The sequence below is a fragment of the Ursus arctos genome, unplaced genomic scaffold (genome assembly GCF_023065955.2).
Source record: "Ursus arctos isolate Adak ecotype North America unplaced genomic scaffold, UrsArc2.0 scaffold_14, whole genome shotgun sequence".
NCBI classification, from domain to species: Eukaryota; Metazoa; Chordata; class Mammalia; order Carnivora; family Ursidae; genus Ursus; species Ursus arctos.
The window spans coordinates 16,232,577-16,247,974 of record NW_026622808.1 but is presented as its reverse complement, the minus strand read 5'-3'; the positions used below and the strand labels follow the sequence as shown (position 1 = coordinate 16,247,974).

Here is a 15,398-nt window from a genome sequence, read left to right as displayed (position 1 = left end):
AAATTCTAGAGTGTATGGTTTTCGGGCCACTCGGTCACCCCACCAGCCGTGGGGACACAGACCTCTCAGGCAGCGCACGTACCCTACCTCAGGGAAGCAGCACTTCGTCGGGTCTGAGAGCTGCTAAGAGGACGGGCAGGAGGAAGGAGTGTCTGGGAATTCCACCTTCCACTCCTCCCTTCCTTCCCCGCCTGTTCTAGGAGAATCTGACTGCCCCAGGGTGCAGAATTCCTGGTTGGGGCCAAAGATGGTAGCACAAGCAATAGGGCAAGAATTCAACCAGGACTTTCATATTCAGTGACCAGCGATGAGACAGGTGGCCAAGCCCCGGCCATCTTAATCCTTAGATGAACGATTTGTCCGTCAATCACAAGGCATCAGGAGGTGGACAAGCTCTAAAGGCCCACGTCACCCTGTTTAATGCCAGGGGCCATGCGGATGGGTCTGCGGAGCTTTCTTCAGTCCTCCTCGTCTTGACATTCCTGTAAGTTGAGGAGACATGGTGCCAAAATGATTAGGAAGACACACCCAAGAGGTCTCAATCACTTGCGGGTTTTTGTAAATTAAGTCAAGGAATCTGAAAACCAGGCTGAACATTGAAGGAATAAATACAGGAGTGGAGAGAAGCTGTTAATTCATGTGCCCAGAATCCCTCAAATCCAAATCAGTGACAGTGGCAATGAATTTCCTCATCATGTCAATGGAGAGAAAGCATGTGCTTCTCCTAATGAGCCCACGTTAGCGTTTCAGCATTTTGGGGGATCCTGATGAACGCGAGCCTATCTTTCTTCATCCAGCTCCAGTGGCTGTTGGATAACTACGAAACCGCAGAAGGCGTGAGTCTCCCCAGAAGCTCTCTCTACAACCATTACCTTCGGCACTGCCAGGAGCACAAGCTGGACCCTGTGAATGCCGCCTCCTTCGGGAAGCTGATCCGCTCCGTGTTCATGGGCTTGCGGACACGACGGCTGGGCACCAGGTGGGTACACGGGGGTGCCCGGTAGCCCCACACCCACCTGTCCTCCTGCGTCCTCTATACAGATATTGAGCTTTTGGAGAACGTGGTCTTTCTCTTTCCGCCCACACGCCTCTGGGTGAACTTGGAGTTGTTCTGAACTGGCGGCAGCACGGGCCTGACCGGCCCAAGGTGTTGGCCGTAGGCCATCTCTCTCCTGGTGACAAGGAGCATGGGCTTTGCTTCATCAGTCTCTCTTTGTTTAAAATTTTCCATAATAACAGATTTTCTTAAAAAGCAGCCTCTGGATTATCAAGTAGAGTTGGATTTATGATTTCTTGGTGCTTTCTGCTCTGCCTGGACCAATCCACCACCGCCAGCCCTTGGCCCTGCGGAACCAGGGACTGTCACTTGCCACAGACTTATCCCAGGCAGGAAGTGAACACTCCTCCCACCAGAAAACAGCAGCCATACTGTATTCAAAGTGGGCGGCCTAGAGCACACAGAAGGCCATTTCTTGCATGGCTGCTGTCTGTGAAGTCACACATGGGGGTGGGGTCACTCACATACCCTCCGAAGCTGGTGTTGGGCCAAGAGAATGTTCTCTACCACCTTCTGATCCTTTACAGAGAACATTCTTACAGAGCATCAATGGATAGAGGCGGGAAGGACAGGGGAGAAGGAGAGGGAGCCTCTGGTCTCTGGGGACACAGCCACCAGTGCCTTTGGGGGGCCTCTCCAGAAGGCTCATGCATGGCCTCCACCGTCAGAGTGTCCCAGATGCTGGCCTCAGGATTGGGGCTTTTCTCCCCCACGCTTTCCCTCCTCCTGGCACCAGCCAAGCTCCTACCTCATCTAGAAGGTACCCATGCTCCACCCACTTGTCCGTATTGCCAGATACATGTCTGTCCTTCCATGCCTCTCTCCTGAGGAGCCCTTCCGACCTGTGTTCTTAACCAAATTGTCTAAAGCCCTTTGATCATTCATTTCTCCCATAGTAAGCTACGGTAGTGTTTCCCAAATGGTGCCATTTTCCAGATCATGTTGTTAGATGATCGGGGGCGGGCGGTGATGATAATAATGCTGATGGTGGTGATGGTGATGGTGGGATAGTGATGACAGTGATGCTGGTGATGGTGATAGTGAAGATGGTGATGATGGTAGTGGGAAGATGGTGGTGGTGCTGATGGTGAAGATGGTGATAATGACAGTGATGGTGATGGTGGGATAGTGATGACGGTTATGCTGGTGATGGTGATAGTGGTGATGGTGGTGATGGTGATGATGATGATGGTGAGGCCATGTCAGCTCAAACAAAGCTGGATCACTTTTCCCACTGCAGGACTTCTCAGACCCTTTATAATACTAAAACGAAAGCGGGGAAGTCTCTGAGAGGGATGCCAAGTATAGAATTTCCTGAACCACTGTGATCATGAAATAGCCCATGAACGTTCCCCACCACGGCCCAGGGAACACTGACCCTGAGCACCCAGAATGAAGGGCTAAGACAGAGCACTTGTCTGTCATTCAAGAACGTCTGCAAAGAGAGCTGACCCTGAGATGCTTGGTTTCTAGGGGCAACTCCAAGTATCATTACTATGGGATCCGTCTGAAACCAGACTCGCCCTTGAACCGGCTGCAGGAGGACACCCAGTATATGGCCATGCGACAACAGCCCATGCATCAGAAGCCAAGGTGGGTGACCTGGCCCAAAGCCAGTCTGAGGACCGACTTTCCTGCCCAAGGCAAGGGTTGGGTCTGAGTGTCGCTTGGGAGAACATACAGAAAAGTGTTTCTCAAACGTTAAATACATGGGGAGGAGGGGACTACCCAGACTGTGGTGGAAAAAATAGATTCATTTTAACCTCTGTCTCCAACGTCCTGGGAGAGCCAAGGCACAGGAGGCTGGGGAGGCAGCCTCATCCAGCTAGCAGAGCCTTCAGATCTTTCTCTTTTTTAAAAAAAAAAAAAAATAGACATTATTTTTAGAACAGTTTTAGGTTCCCAGCAAAATTGGGCACAAAGTGCAGTTTCCATATGCCTGGTGTGCTCACAGGCACAGCCTCCCCGCCATCAGCGTGGCACCAGGGCTGTGTGTTTACCTACATCGACACATCATTATCACCTCAAGTCCATACTTGACACCGGGGGTCACTCTTGGCGCTCCATGCAAACGGGTTTGTACGGATGTAGCACGACACGTGTCCAGCGTTACGGACCACCCTGAAAAGGCTCTGTGCCCCGCCTGTTCATCTTTCCCTCCCCTCGACCTCTGGCAGCCACCGACCCTTCCACGGTCTCCGTAGTTTTGCCTTTTCCAGAATATCATAGAGCTGGAATCCTAGCTCTTTAATTTTCAACTATAGGGGGACAAAAAGAGAGAACACTGAAAATAACCCAAGAAGCCTGGAGAAAGCTAGCTTATATACTTAAGTGGCTGCTTCTTCCTGACATTTTGATCCAATGGCTGGCAAGGCCATTGTTGTTTGCTGGAATGTTCTCTTCTCTATCCATCCCACACCGACTCATCTTTTAAGGCAGGGGTCAGCAAACCTTTCTGTAAAGGGCCAGAGAGCAAATATCTTAGGCTCTGCAGGCCAGACACTCTGTCAAGACTGTCGAGCCCTGCCATTGCAGCATGAAAGCCAGCACGGGTGATACAGAGACCAATGGGCATGGCTGTGTGCCAATAAAACTTTATTCACAAAACAAGGAACAGCACTGGCCCTCCGCAGCTGGGATTTGCAGGACCCTGGGATTTGCAGGGCCCCACTCCAACGTCACCTTCCTGGCAGTCCTGCAGTCTCCGCTCCTTCCCTGCTTCCCTCTGTCCCTGGCTCCTCTCCAGAGTCCAGACAGTTCCACGTGGCGCCTTCATAACTTGGCCCATCCGTGTGTGGCTAAAAACCCACTTTATCGGGCCCTAAGGCCAGCCCAGTGTCTCCAAACCACATGTCCAATCGTGGGAGTTGGAGGTCACGGAAGAGAGTCTCCAGAACATTCTCCAGCAGCCAACAGATACGAGTGGAACCAGCAGTCCATCCTGCAGCTGCTTGTCCACAGACATGGACTCTGTAGCATCTTGTTGCTGTTTGGTTGGGGCTCCTGCAAACACCCGTGAATCACGACACCAGGCAGAGTATTACCTCAGGAGCAGCTGTCCTCATGGAGACAGGCTCGTGCCATTTACACTGGGAACCACCACCCCCTCGAGTCAGGCAGTCCACACGCGTCTGAGAGGCTTTTCTCCATCCTCACGGGAAGCCGGGCCCCACTTTCCACCAGGAAAGGCGCTCCCCGCTGGAGTTGGGTCCCCCTGCTCTTCCCCGCACATGCCAGCACCACATCACAGCCGTCCGCTGGGCTCAGGACACCGCGCTGGGGAGCCCCGCTCCGTGAACGTTTCCCGTCTGCTGCCAGCACAGGCTGGCCACTGCTTTCTGGCTCAAGGCAAAATGAACGTCCCAGAATTTCCTTTGAGACCACATAATAGTAAGATATTTGTGATTCTATATAAAGAAGTTCACTTATCTTCTAAGGGAGAAGTATTGAGGGGGGGAAGATACACACGGCCCCACAAGCAACCACGAATACCCATCAGCGGGTGAATGGGTAAGCAAGTGTGTGCGTCCGTCCAGACAAGGGAATGTTATTCAGCCTTAGAACAGAAGTGACCCTGACACCTGCCACGACATGGAGGGACCCTGAGGACACTGTGCTCAGTGAGAGCAGCCAGACCCAGAAGGACACATCCCACAGGACCCCACTCCCAGGAGGTCCCCAGAGGAGTCCTGTCCACACAGACAGAGAGGAGATGGTGGGAGCCAGGGCTGGGGCAGGGGGTGGGGAGTCCGTGCTTCCTGGACAGAGTCTCCGTGTGGGGAGACGGAACGTTCTGGAGACGGAGGGTGGGGGTGGCTGCATGACAGTGTGTGTGCTTTGTGCCGCAGGGCTATGCGCTTAGAGACGGTTACGGTAGTGAATTTCATGTTGTGTGTATTTTACCACAAGTTTTTAAACATTACACACACCCATACACACACACACACACACACACACGCACGCACCCCAAACTGAATCCTCCTCAGCTCTCTGCTCCGTGAGCCCCTTCAGGGGGTACAGCTGGGGCCTCATGGTGGCACCATGTCCCCTGCCCAGGTACCGGCCAGCCCAGAAGACAGACAGCCTTGGGGACAGTGGCTCGCACGGCAGCCTGCACAGCACCCCAGAGCAGGCCATGGCCGCACAGAGCCAGCACCACCAGCAGTACATAGGTGAGTGCCCCCCGGCCTGTGCGCAGGGCTCCCGGGAAAGCTCCGGTGTCCACTCGGCTCTTCGGTGCTCGCGGGTCTCAGCACCAGCGGCATCTACGGGGGTGCTTTAAACAGTTGGCTCGTATGATACCTCTTTAACTACGTAGGAATGTTCTAGATCAACCCTTATGGCATCCCCAAGATTTTAGAATAGTCAGCAGATGCCCCCAAATGAATATATAAAGTGACCATCAGGAAAAAAAGTAAAGAAAGTGAAATGCCCGTTGGAAAGAAGTCTAGATGTATTTTAAAAGCTGTTGCCTCAGGACTTGGCTGCCCTCCTCGGTTTTCTTCCTTGCTTCCCTGGAGCGTTTAGGATGCTGGCTCTCCCCTCCTGGTGGCCCGACACACGGCTGCCTGGCCCTTCCCTGGGAGAGCCCCTCCCCTGCTGGCACCACGGCCGCCCGGGAGAGCGTCATGGGCCGTGCCCAGGGAGGCTTGCTGTGGTCAGCGTCCATACACACACACCGAAGACATCAGTGACCTTTGTCTATTTTTAGTGTGTTTTGGGAGCCCAGACAGAACCCTTCAGGGAAGTAGCTAGGGGCAGCCACGGCCAGCCCCCTCCCCAGATTCACTGCCCTGGGAAGCCCCCACGCCAGGGTGATGGGAGCGTCTGCTGTGTGCCAGGCCCTGGGCTCAGTGCTCATCTGTGTCAGCGTATTTACTGTCGCTGGGAGAGACAGTGTTGTCCCTGAGAAAACCAAAGCTTAAAAGTTGTGAGACCCGGGGCTGTGGAGCAGTCACTGGCAACCCTAACCCTTACCCTAATCCCCCAGCACATGGGCCTCCTGCATGGAGCCCTTCTGCAGCTCTGGTGACCCCGTTTTCCTCCCAGATGTCTCACATGTCTTCCCGGAGTTCCCAGCGCCCGACCTGGGCAGCGTCCTGCTGCAGGAGAGCATCACACTACACGACGTCAAGGCCCTGCAGCTGGTCTACCGGCGGCACTGCGAGGTGACCACCCTCCCCCGCCCCGCCCAGGGAGACCCTGAGCCTGGGCCGGGCCCCCCCCCCGCCCCAGAGCCGGGGTGGAGAGCAGCGCGATCCTCCCCCCGGTGAGGCGGTCGGCCTTACACGTCACCAGAACCGCCAAACTCTCAGACGTCAGCAGGTGTCCCTGGGTGACGCGGAGGAGGCGGGAGCAGCCCCCTGCTTCCTCTAGCCAAGTAGATGGAATCTCCACTCACTAAACCGTGGCACATCCGTCCCCCCTTGGGGTCTCTGTCTGGATTTCAAGGGACCCCACTGCAGTAGCTCTCACAGCTGCCCACTTGGCATGTCCCGACAACACGTGATAGGCACAGTTCTTAACACGCACATCCGTTGAGGTCGACGGGCTGTGTTTATTCGCAGGCAACTTTAGACGTCGTGGTGAACCTCCAGTTTCACTACATTGAGAAGTTGTGGCTTTCCTTCTGGAACTCGAAAGCCTCCTCGGGTGACGGCCCTGCTTCTCTACCTGCCAGGTCACTGCCCTCGCCCCGCCCCTGCGCCCAGGGGCCACAGAGCCGCACTGGCTCATTTCCCAGGACCCCAGGGCTACCCTGCAGGCTGCGGCCCCCCACACTGTGACCCACAGACAATGGGTCCCCTTTCCAGGAATCGGCTCTCTGAGCCCCTCTGTGTGTGTGTGTGGTTTCCACACTCTAGTGTGTTGCCCATTCCCTCGCTTCAGCACAGGGACTGCAGGGGGAACCCCGCGCGTCCCAGATAGAGGACATGTCATCCCCCGGCCACAGGCAGGGAAGGGGACGGCGCGGGGCCCACTGGGGAATTGGAGGCAGGGTGGGTTCCATCCTGGGGGCCCCCTGCCACCCTGCGGGCCACAGCTCACCCCGGTTCTCCCGTTCCCCACAGCGACGGGGATCCGGAAGGCGCCGTCCTCCCGAAGGACAAGCTGGTGTCTCTGTGTAAATGCGAGCCCGTTCTCAAGTGGATGAGGAACTGCGACCACATCCTGTACCAGGCCCTGGTGGAGATCCTCATCCCTGACGTGCTGCGTCCGGTGCCCAGTAAGCGGCTCCGCTGGCTGCTGCGCTCCCCCTTCGCCCGTGTGCTTGCCCTGCCCCCCCGGAATGAGGCCCAGGGGAGCGCCAGCTCACGCTCTGGGGAGGCCCGTCACTCTTGAGGTGCTGCCCACCAGCGCTGGCTCGGGCTTCGGTGCTCTCTGTGCTGCGGGGCTCCCAGTGCCGCTCCAGCCTCAGAGTTCCTCTGGGGCCCGAGATGCCCCCCAGAAGATCCCCAGAGGGTGGGGCCGAGGTCACAGGACAGCCCTACCCCTGTCGGCAGGTTTGCTGAAAGCCCTGGAGAGGGTCTCGACCCACTGTGCCCCTCCACCCCTGGGACCACCTGCAGGGCCCCCCACTTCCCCGGGGTGATAACACGCGCCCCACTCTCCCGCAGGGGGTACACCTGCCAGCCCCTTACAGGCCCTCACTTGGGGCCCCCAGCATCCTGAGGGTAGAAGCCCTGGAGTGAGGAAGCTGGGCCCTGAGGCCTCGCTCTTAATGAGTGAATGCAGTGCGGCGGGCATGGGTACACCTGGCCGTGCACGACCTGTCAATATTTGTGCCCGTTGTCACGACAAAAACTTCGGTCTTTCTTAATGAACTGGTCTGCTGCTTTTGTGCCAGAAAATGAGAAACAGCCAAACTCTTGCGTTTCTCCGTTGGGCTTGCGGACCGAAAACCGTTCATTGCAGTGCGCGATTATGGTCTCTATGTTAAGGTCTGAGTCGGGGTATGTTTCCTTTTACATTTTTGAAGTTTTTTCTTTTTTTAAACAGTCCAATTTGTTATTTGCAAGCCACCTCACAATAAATTTGGAAATTGGTGGAAGATGTGTACGCACAGGACTTCTCCTCAGCACCGTGGACTGTCCTCTCTAATGCGGGGCTGTCCTGGGCACTATGGGGGTTGAGCGTGGCCCCCCCACTCAATGCCGGGCGCTCCCCCCATTGTGACGACCACAGATGTCTGCACACATCCCCCAGTGTCCCCTGGGGGCAGAGTCGCGCTGGGGGAGGAGATAGAGGAGCAGAGATGGTGCCCCATTTCTTACCCGGTGCCTCCCTCACGGAACGCCCCGAGTTCTCCCGGGCGCCTTGCCGCGTGTGCTCAGCCACCTCTTTCTCTTGCTCTAGCGGCTTCACTGCGTGTGCGCCTCTTACCTTCCTGCTGATTCCGATGCGCAAGACCGCCTTTCTCACTCTAAGTATCACGGCTTGTGTCTCCCAGGTACCTTGACGCAGGCCATCCGTAATTTTGCCAAGAGCTTGGAAGGCTGGTTGACGAACGCCATGAGAGACTTCCCACAGCGGGTCATCCAGACCAAGGTAACCGCTCTGCTCTGGGGGGCAGCTGGCAAAGGGCCCAGGGCTCTTTGCCCTCTGCAGGCAAAGCAGGCCGCTCCCGTGGGTCCTGAGGACAGTGAGTCCGCCCCAGGAAGCCTCGGGGATGCTGGCGATGTGCGACGGGCACGAGCAGGGAGGGGCATGACAGAAGCTGTCGTTTGCTGTGATGTATTTGGATCAATTCAGAATAGATAGAATGTTTCTATGCGCTTCATAGGGGGAGGGTTTGATCTCCTTGCTGTCACCCTTACTGCAATAGTCTTGGCCACAAATCAGAATTTAAAATGTGGAGAGTGGGCCTCCGAGTGCAAAAGAGAGTGATTGCTGCTCTCGCAAGCGTCTCTTAGAGACCTGCATACAGGTGAGGCCGCGGTCCGAGCATCGGGCCTCCCTGACCACGGTCTGGAATTACCTGTTAGACCAGAGACTCTCAGTCCTCAGGGTGCACAGCAGTCACCAGGGTAGTGGTTAAAATCGCAGATTCCCAGGCCCCACCCCCACAAAGCCTGATCCGGTGGCCCTCAGCAGTCTGTGTTCCCCTGCCCCAGCCACCCCAGAGAGCAAAGGAATTCTCGAAACAGCATCGTAAGCACCCTGTCCTGAGTGCTACCTCACCGAGGCTGCGGCATCTGCTCTAGATGCCAAGACGCCTCGTGAGGTTCATATCCTTCATTTATTCTCACTCCTCGGGTCCTTGAGACTGTCGGAAGGGTGGGGCCCTCTGCCCCCTCCCCTCTGTGCTGTTGCGGAGCCCACGCACCCTCGCCCTCACCGTCTGCGCCTCCCCCGGCCACAGGTGGGCGTGGTCAGCGCCTTTGCCCAGACCCTGCGCAGATACACGTCCCTCAACCACCTCGCCCAGGCAGCCCGGGCCGTGCTGCAGAACACTTCCCAAATCAACCAGATGCTCAGTGACCTCAACCGCGTGGACTTCGCCAACGTGCAGGTGACTTGCTCCCCCACGATGGCCCTCGGCCTGGGATGGGGCCTGGGGACAGGCTGCAGATCAGCAACGACGTAGGTGTGACCCCCACCCCACTGGCCTCGCCTTCCAGCCTCCAGAAAAATGCTCAAAACCACAAAATGCCACCGGCAGTAAAACCCAGCATGCGTGAAAACAAGGTCAGGGCGGAAGCCCCCTGCGGCCCACCCAGGGGCCCCAGGCCTCCACTCCACGACCCCACGGAGCTCCCCCCCCTCCCTTGCCCAGGTGCTGGGACCCACACCTTGGTTCGCCCTCTTTAAGAATCTACCTTCCCGCTGCCGGTTTCACAGCGCTCTTCTCTGGGCTCGGAAAAGCGCAGGCTGTGCTCGCGTGCGTCGTGCCACAGTGCTGCTCACGCCGAGTCCAGGCTGTGAGTTCATCCACTAAACAAAACACACACTTTTAGAGAAATGAGCGCTTGAAAGTAAAACACCACAAACACGCGGTGTGTAGTCTGAGCTCCGGATGCCGGAAGCATGGGTTTACGCGCTTAGAACCGGGCAGGCTCCCTCTCTGGCTGTTGGTCCGTCCGGCTCCACCCCTGCGCTCCACGACAGGCAGCCAAGGCCCAGATCGGGTGCTGGTCCCCGCGCTCCCCCCTCCCCGACGGCGCTGGTACCGGGGGCCACACTGACCTGCCACCCACGCCCCACAGGAGCAGGCCTCGTGGGTGTGCCAGTGCGAGGAGAGCGTGGTGCAGCGGCTGGAGCAGGACTTCAAGCTGACCTTGCAGCGGCAGAGCTCCCTGGACCAGTGGGCCAGCTGGCTTGACAGCGTGGTCACCCAGGTCTTGAAGCAGCATGCTGGCAGCCCCAGCTTCCCCAAGGCTGCCCGCCAGTTCCTTCTGAAATGGTCCTTTTACAGGTAAGGCCGGCTTCATTTCCAAGGGAACTCGGGGAAGGTGGGGACGGGGGGCCCCAGAGGCCCAGCTGCATCCTCAGCAGGCTTCCGGGGCAGGCACAGTGTGCTGGCGTGTGCGGCATTCGGCCTGTGGCTTTTCTTTCCAGACCTGCACTCTCCTCCGGCTGACGTGAGGCCTTCAGGAGAAGGGGGCTGGCGCAGCGTAACCGCCAAGCCACAGCTCCCGGGGGTGGGGAAGGGAGCACGAGGAGAGACCCCAGGGACCCAGAATGCGAGTTCGCTTGTTTACCTTTAGGGGGCTTGGCCATACAGAGCCAAGAAGCTTCTGAGGAGAAAACATCCCAAATCCCAAGCCGTTCCACTCTGTCCACTGACTTGGCCTTGGGGTCCGCACACGGCTTTCCACGTGCCGGTTTGGACACGGCGGTCAGCACCTGGGTTCCCTCCTTGGCTGCCTTTGCTAAGCCGTCTCAAATCCACAGCCCGTCGAAGCCACCTCTGTTTTCCCACTGCCAGACTAAGTGCCTTAAGAGTGCATCAACACCCTGGCCCAGGAAGACGTGCAAAGCATTAAGTATAACGTCATCAACTGCTCTTACTCCCTCCCACACCCCGTCGTTCACACACGGGCAGAGTTTCAGCCCGTTAAAAAAGTAACAAGGGCCCGCTAACATTTTCAAAAGTTGATTGGAGCAAACACCGCCTCACATCGGGCAGCCCCAACCCGCAGGTGGTCAGTGAGCGAGGACAGAGGTGTTGACGGAGAACTTGCAGGAGCAAAGCAGGGAAGTGATGTGATTGGCTTTAGCTGGAGCGCCGCGGCTGCCGCCACTTCGGGGGGAGCCTGGCCCTTTGTGGCCTGTGGTTCGAGGGTTCACTCTCAGAATCCTGTGCGTCGCCTCCAGCGTGGTTCCGGTTTTCTCGGGCCACAGGGTGTCAGAGCCACTGCTGGGCAGGCCCCCTGCTTGGTGACTCTGTCAGGGGCTCACACACATCTCCTCCCTGCCTTGTCTCCTCCTGGTACTTTGCTACCACAGCGACAAGTGGGGAAGCTCTGAGGTGGGGCAGTCGGGTGTTTGGGACCAGAGTTTGGGGTTGGGGGCCAAGTGATCTCATTCCTTTAGATCAGGGGTCGCTTTTTCTGTGAAGAAGCAGATGGTACGTATTTCCAAGAAATAAACTCTTATCGGCACACGATATGTAAATGAACAGGCATGGCCAGTGTGCCAATAAAACTGTATTTATGGACACTAAGCTGTGAATTTCAGGTACTTTTCTTGGGTCGTGAAACATAATACTTCTTTTGACTTTGCTTCCAACCATTTAAAATGGTAAAGACCATTTTTAGTTCGCAGGCTGTACAGGCGTAGGCCGTGGGCTGAATCTGGTCTGGATTTGGGGCCACAGCTTGCCAGCCCCTGCTGCAGATGAAAGAGGCAACAGCTCCCTGAAGTTCTGTCTCGTTTTAGGCGCCTAAACCGCTGACTGAGGAGCGAAGTCTGGGTGGGAGGGAATCCCAGGAGGAGGGAAGGCCAGGAAAGGCTGTCCACTGTGGGCGAGTCATAAGGGCACCACAACTGACCACAGGCCACTGGCCAAGTAAGGCTTGTGTCAGACAGAGACACGATGTGACGTTTCCACGGCCTCTTGCTTGGAGCTGACTGCCCCACCCGCCTCCTGTCCCCCTGTCCTCCCCTCAGTCACAGCGGACACAGGGGTGGTCTGGGCAGCTGGCGGTCCCCTCGTGGGTCTGTGGGGCCCCCCCAAAAGCCTGGCTCGACCGCCTGCCCGCGACTCCCCGCTCCCCGGAAGGTCCCCAGCCTCTGTCTGCCCACCCCCAGCTCCATGGTCATCCGCGACCTCACGCTGCGCAGCGCCGCCAGCTTCGGCTCCTTCCACCTGATCCGCCTGCTCTACGACGAGTACATGTTCTACCTGGTGGAGCACCGCGTCGCAGAGGCCACGGGAGAGACGCCGATTGCTGTGATGGGAGAGGTGAGGGCCCGCCCGCCCCGGGGACCCCAAGACAGCATGGCGGTGTGTGTGACGCAGCGGACGGCCCAGGGAGGCCCGTGGCTGGGAGAGAGCTCGCACGCTGGAGCCAAGCGACCTGGGTTCAGACCTGGCTCCTCTGCCACCTAGAGCGTTCCTGCCCCTGAGGCAGACCTGGAACACCCGGCCCACGGGGTCTGCTGGTGTAAAGTACATATAAAAGGCACCATTCTGGCCATTTTAAAGTGAACAGCTCAGTGGCATTTAGTACATTAAGAGTTGTGTGACCACCACTTCTAATTCCAGAACATTCCATTGCCCCAAAGGCAAAGTCCATCTGTGTCAGCAGGCACCACCATCCCTATCCCCAGACGCTGGCACCTGCTACCCTCCCTTCTGCCAGGGTCGGTTGGTCTGTCGTGGGCGTCTCACACGGGTGGAATCTCACATGGCGTGGCCTTTCGTGTCTGGGATCTTTCACTGGACATAATCTTTTGAAGGTGCAGCCACGCTGTAGCGCGGATCCTTGCCTCACTCCTTCTATGGCCAGATAATATTTCCTTGTGCGGGCAGTCAGCACTGTGATGAACACGTGGGTTGTTCACCCCTTTCGGCTGCCGTGAACAATGCTGCTGTGAACGTTTGGGCACACGTTCTTGTTTGAATACCTGTTTTCATTTCGTTTGGGTACATTCCTAGGAGCGGAATTGCTGGGTTGTGTGGGGTTGTTTTGAGGAGGAAATGAGGTGATGCTTAGAGAGCTTTTAGTACCTAATAAGCCTGTCACCATTCAGAGGCCACAGTCCCTTTCCTCTTGGTGGCCTGAGCAGTCAGCACCCACTCAGCCCTCCAGCAGCTCCCAGGCAGGACCCAGAAGGTGCCAGAGAGGACACACCAGCATCAGCGCCACTTCACATGGGGGAACCGCTCTCGCCTGTGTTAACTGTAGATAGAGGACAGTGCTAACATTCACCAGGACCAGGCACCTCTGCGGAGGCCTCTGACTCTGGGCTTCTCTCTTCCAGTTCAACGATCTCGCCTCACTATCACTGACGCTGCTCGATAAAGGTGGGTGTGGCTGTGGCTTTTCCATGAGGCTCTCCCAGGGGTATTCCTCCCACCCTGGGCCTAGTGGAAATCGAGGCAGCTCCCGGGCTGGGTTGAGGGCCTTTAGGAGCTGGCATCCAGACAGGCTGATGTGGCCCGGGCAGCGGCAGGTGTCCCGGTGATGCTTATGCAGGCCTGGCCCCTGCTGGGGCTCAGAGGAGCAGGGCTCAGGATCCCATCTAATCCTGCTCCCCAGCCGCCTCCACATCAGGCCCAGGAGCAGGGCCACAGCCCTGGGCTGCCTGCCTCCAGCTGCCCCTACCCCACCCCATTCCCTGCCCCATGCAGTAGGGGGCACCGACTGCTGAGGGGGACCCTGCCGGGAGTGTGCCCCAGCAAATGGACACTGGCCAGGGGAGGGCTCCAGAAAGGAGGCCTCCCTGGGCGCTGCAAGGCAGTGTCCACGCCTGTGCACCTCTCTGAGAATGTGCTTCTCTCTCCCTCCCTCCTGCGGCCCGCGCCCACGCCCCTCATCCCCAACACTAACCCTGCAGATGACCTCGGCGAGGCTCGAGGCAGCGAGGCCGACTCCGACGCCCGCAGCCTGGGCGAGCCCCTGGTGAAGCGGGAGCGCAGTGACCCCAACCAGTCCCTGCAGGGCATCTAGCGCTGCGGCGCCTCCCGGGCTCCAGACCGGCCCCGCGAGCTCTGCGGAATAGTGCCTCTCAGATGACGGGACCTTTGCTCTGACTCACGGGGCACCAGTGCACCCTCAAAGGACACGCTCTTCCTCCAGAAGAAGACCGTCCTTCGCCACGGCAGAAGGTCACATCGGGCTCCCGGTGCCTGAGCTGCTCACCTGGTGCCTTCTGGGTCATCTTTTCCTTCCGAGTGTTCTTATCCTCTCCTGGGCCGGACCAAGAACTTTGGTCCAAGTCTGCGCACCCCGCCTGAGAGCTGAAAGGGGCGGTGCTGGGCGAGCTGGCGCCTCCACGTTGGGCTTCTCCTTGGCACAGCTGCTTCCGGCTTCCACCAGTATCTTTTAAAACGCAGACCCCAGGAGGGAAGGGGTGTCCTGCAACTGTTGGACAGTACTGAGCCGGCGGATGTCCACGGAGCCCTCTGCCCCGGTGCCCTGTGGTGGGAAGGGACCATCTCCACACTGTGCCCGGGGCCTCCTGCCCTGCCGGCTGTGCTGAGGCGTGGACACCGGCCCACAGGAGCCCCATCTGCAGGCACCAGAGGTCCCCAGAAGCAGCTGTCCATCACCATGGTCCCATGTGGCCCAAAGAACAAGTCACAGAAACGGCCCGCCCAGGCCAAGACATAGTGGAGTCTTTAAGGATCAAAACCAGAAGTTTTATCAGCAACTGGAAGGATGTGGGTTCTCTCCAAGTTCACAGCCAACATCAAGCCAAACTGCTGGGTCTGGAATGAGTTTGTTCCGAGGGGGCTGGGTGGTCGGTATTTCAGTGGCGCCTTCAGAGGGCAGCCATTGGGCCAAGTCTGCCTGGCTCCCACTCCGTAGAATCTTCTGAAATGCCTGCCTTTGAATTAGCAATCCTGGAGCACTCTGACCCCGGGCAAGTCCCATCTTGAACTGCTCAAAGTGGAAACTCTTCTCTGGGTAAATGAATCCCGAGGACTTGCATAGCCCTTGAACTTTGAACACTCCGGATCCGTATCCGCCATAACACATTGCACTTGGTTAGCTCCGTGCAAGAGTTCTGCCCCCAAACCAACTGCAAAGAAGAAAGACAAACCTCTGGTCCGGGAAGCACCATCTTATGAAATGCAATAGTTTCTCCTTTTGGAAATAAGTTTATACCAATAGTTTTGTGCTCTAATTGTTATTAGAATGTTTCTTATGAACATGTATATTGCAGTGTA

At 57.4% G+C, this 15,398-nt stretch overlaps 1 protein-coding gene across 8 annotated transcripts in view; it reads left to right on the top strand.

Moving 5' to 3' along the window:
- RFX2 (regulatory factor X2) overlaps positions 1–15,398 on the top strand; it is a 91,235-nt gene extending 75,837 nt beyond the window's left edge. For 4 of the 8 annotated variants that reach the window (XM_026481187.4, XM_026481188.4, XM_048226430.2 and 1 more), the window contains 12 exons: positions 798–979; positions 2,531–2,650; positions 5,114–5,229; positions 6,107–6,225; positions 6,625–6,737; positions 7,129–7,283; positions 8,508–8,605; positions 9,420–9,569; positions 10,264–10,472; positions 12,311–12,464; positions 13,487–13,529; positions 14,063–15,398. In XM_026481187.4, the coding sequence (XP_026336972.1) occupies positions 798–979; positions 2,531–2,650; positions 5,114–5,229; positions 6,107–6,225; positions 6,625–6,737; positions 7,129–7,283; positions 8,508–8,605; positions 9,420–9,569; positions 10,264–10,472; positions 12,311–12,464; positions 13,487–13,529; positions 14,063–14,175 (1,572 nt within the window). In that variant the 3' untranslated portion in view covers positions 14,176–15,398. Of the gene's footprint in view, positions 1–797; positions 980–2,530; positions 2,651–5,113; positions 5,230–6,106; positions 6,226–6,624; positions 6,738–7,128; positions 7,284–8,507; positions 8,606–9,419; positions 9,570–10,263; positions 10,473–12,310; positions 12,465–13,486 lie in introns of all 8 variants that reach the window. The other 4 variants (XM_044378010.3, XM_044378009.3, XM_044378007.3 and 1 more) reach the window with 1 other exon arrangement.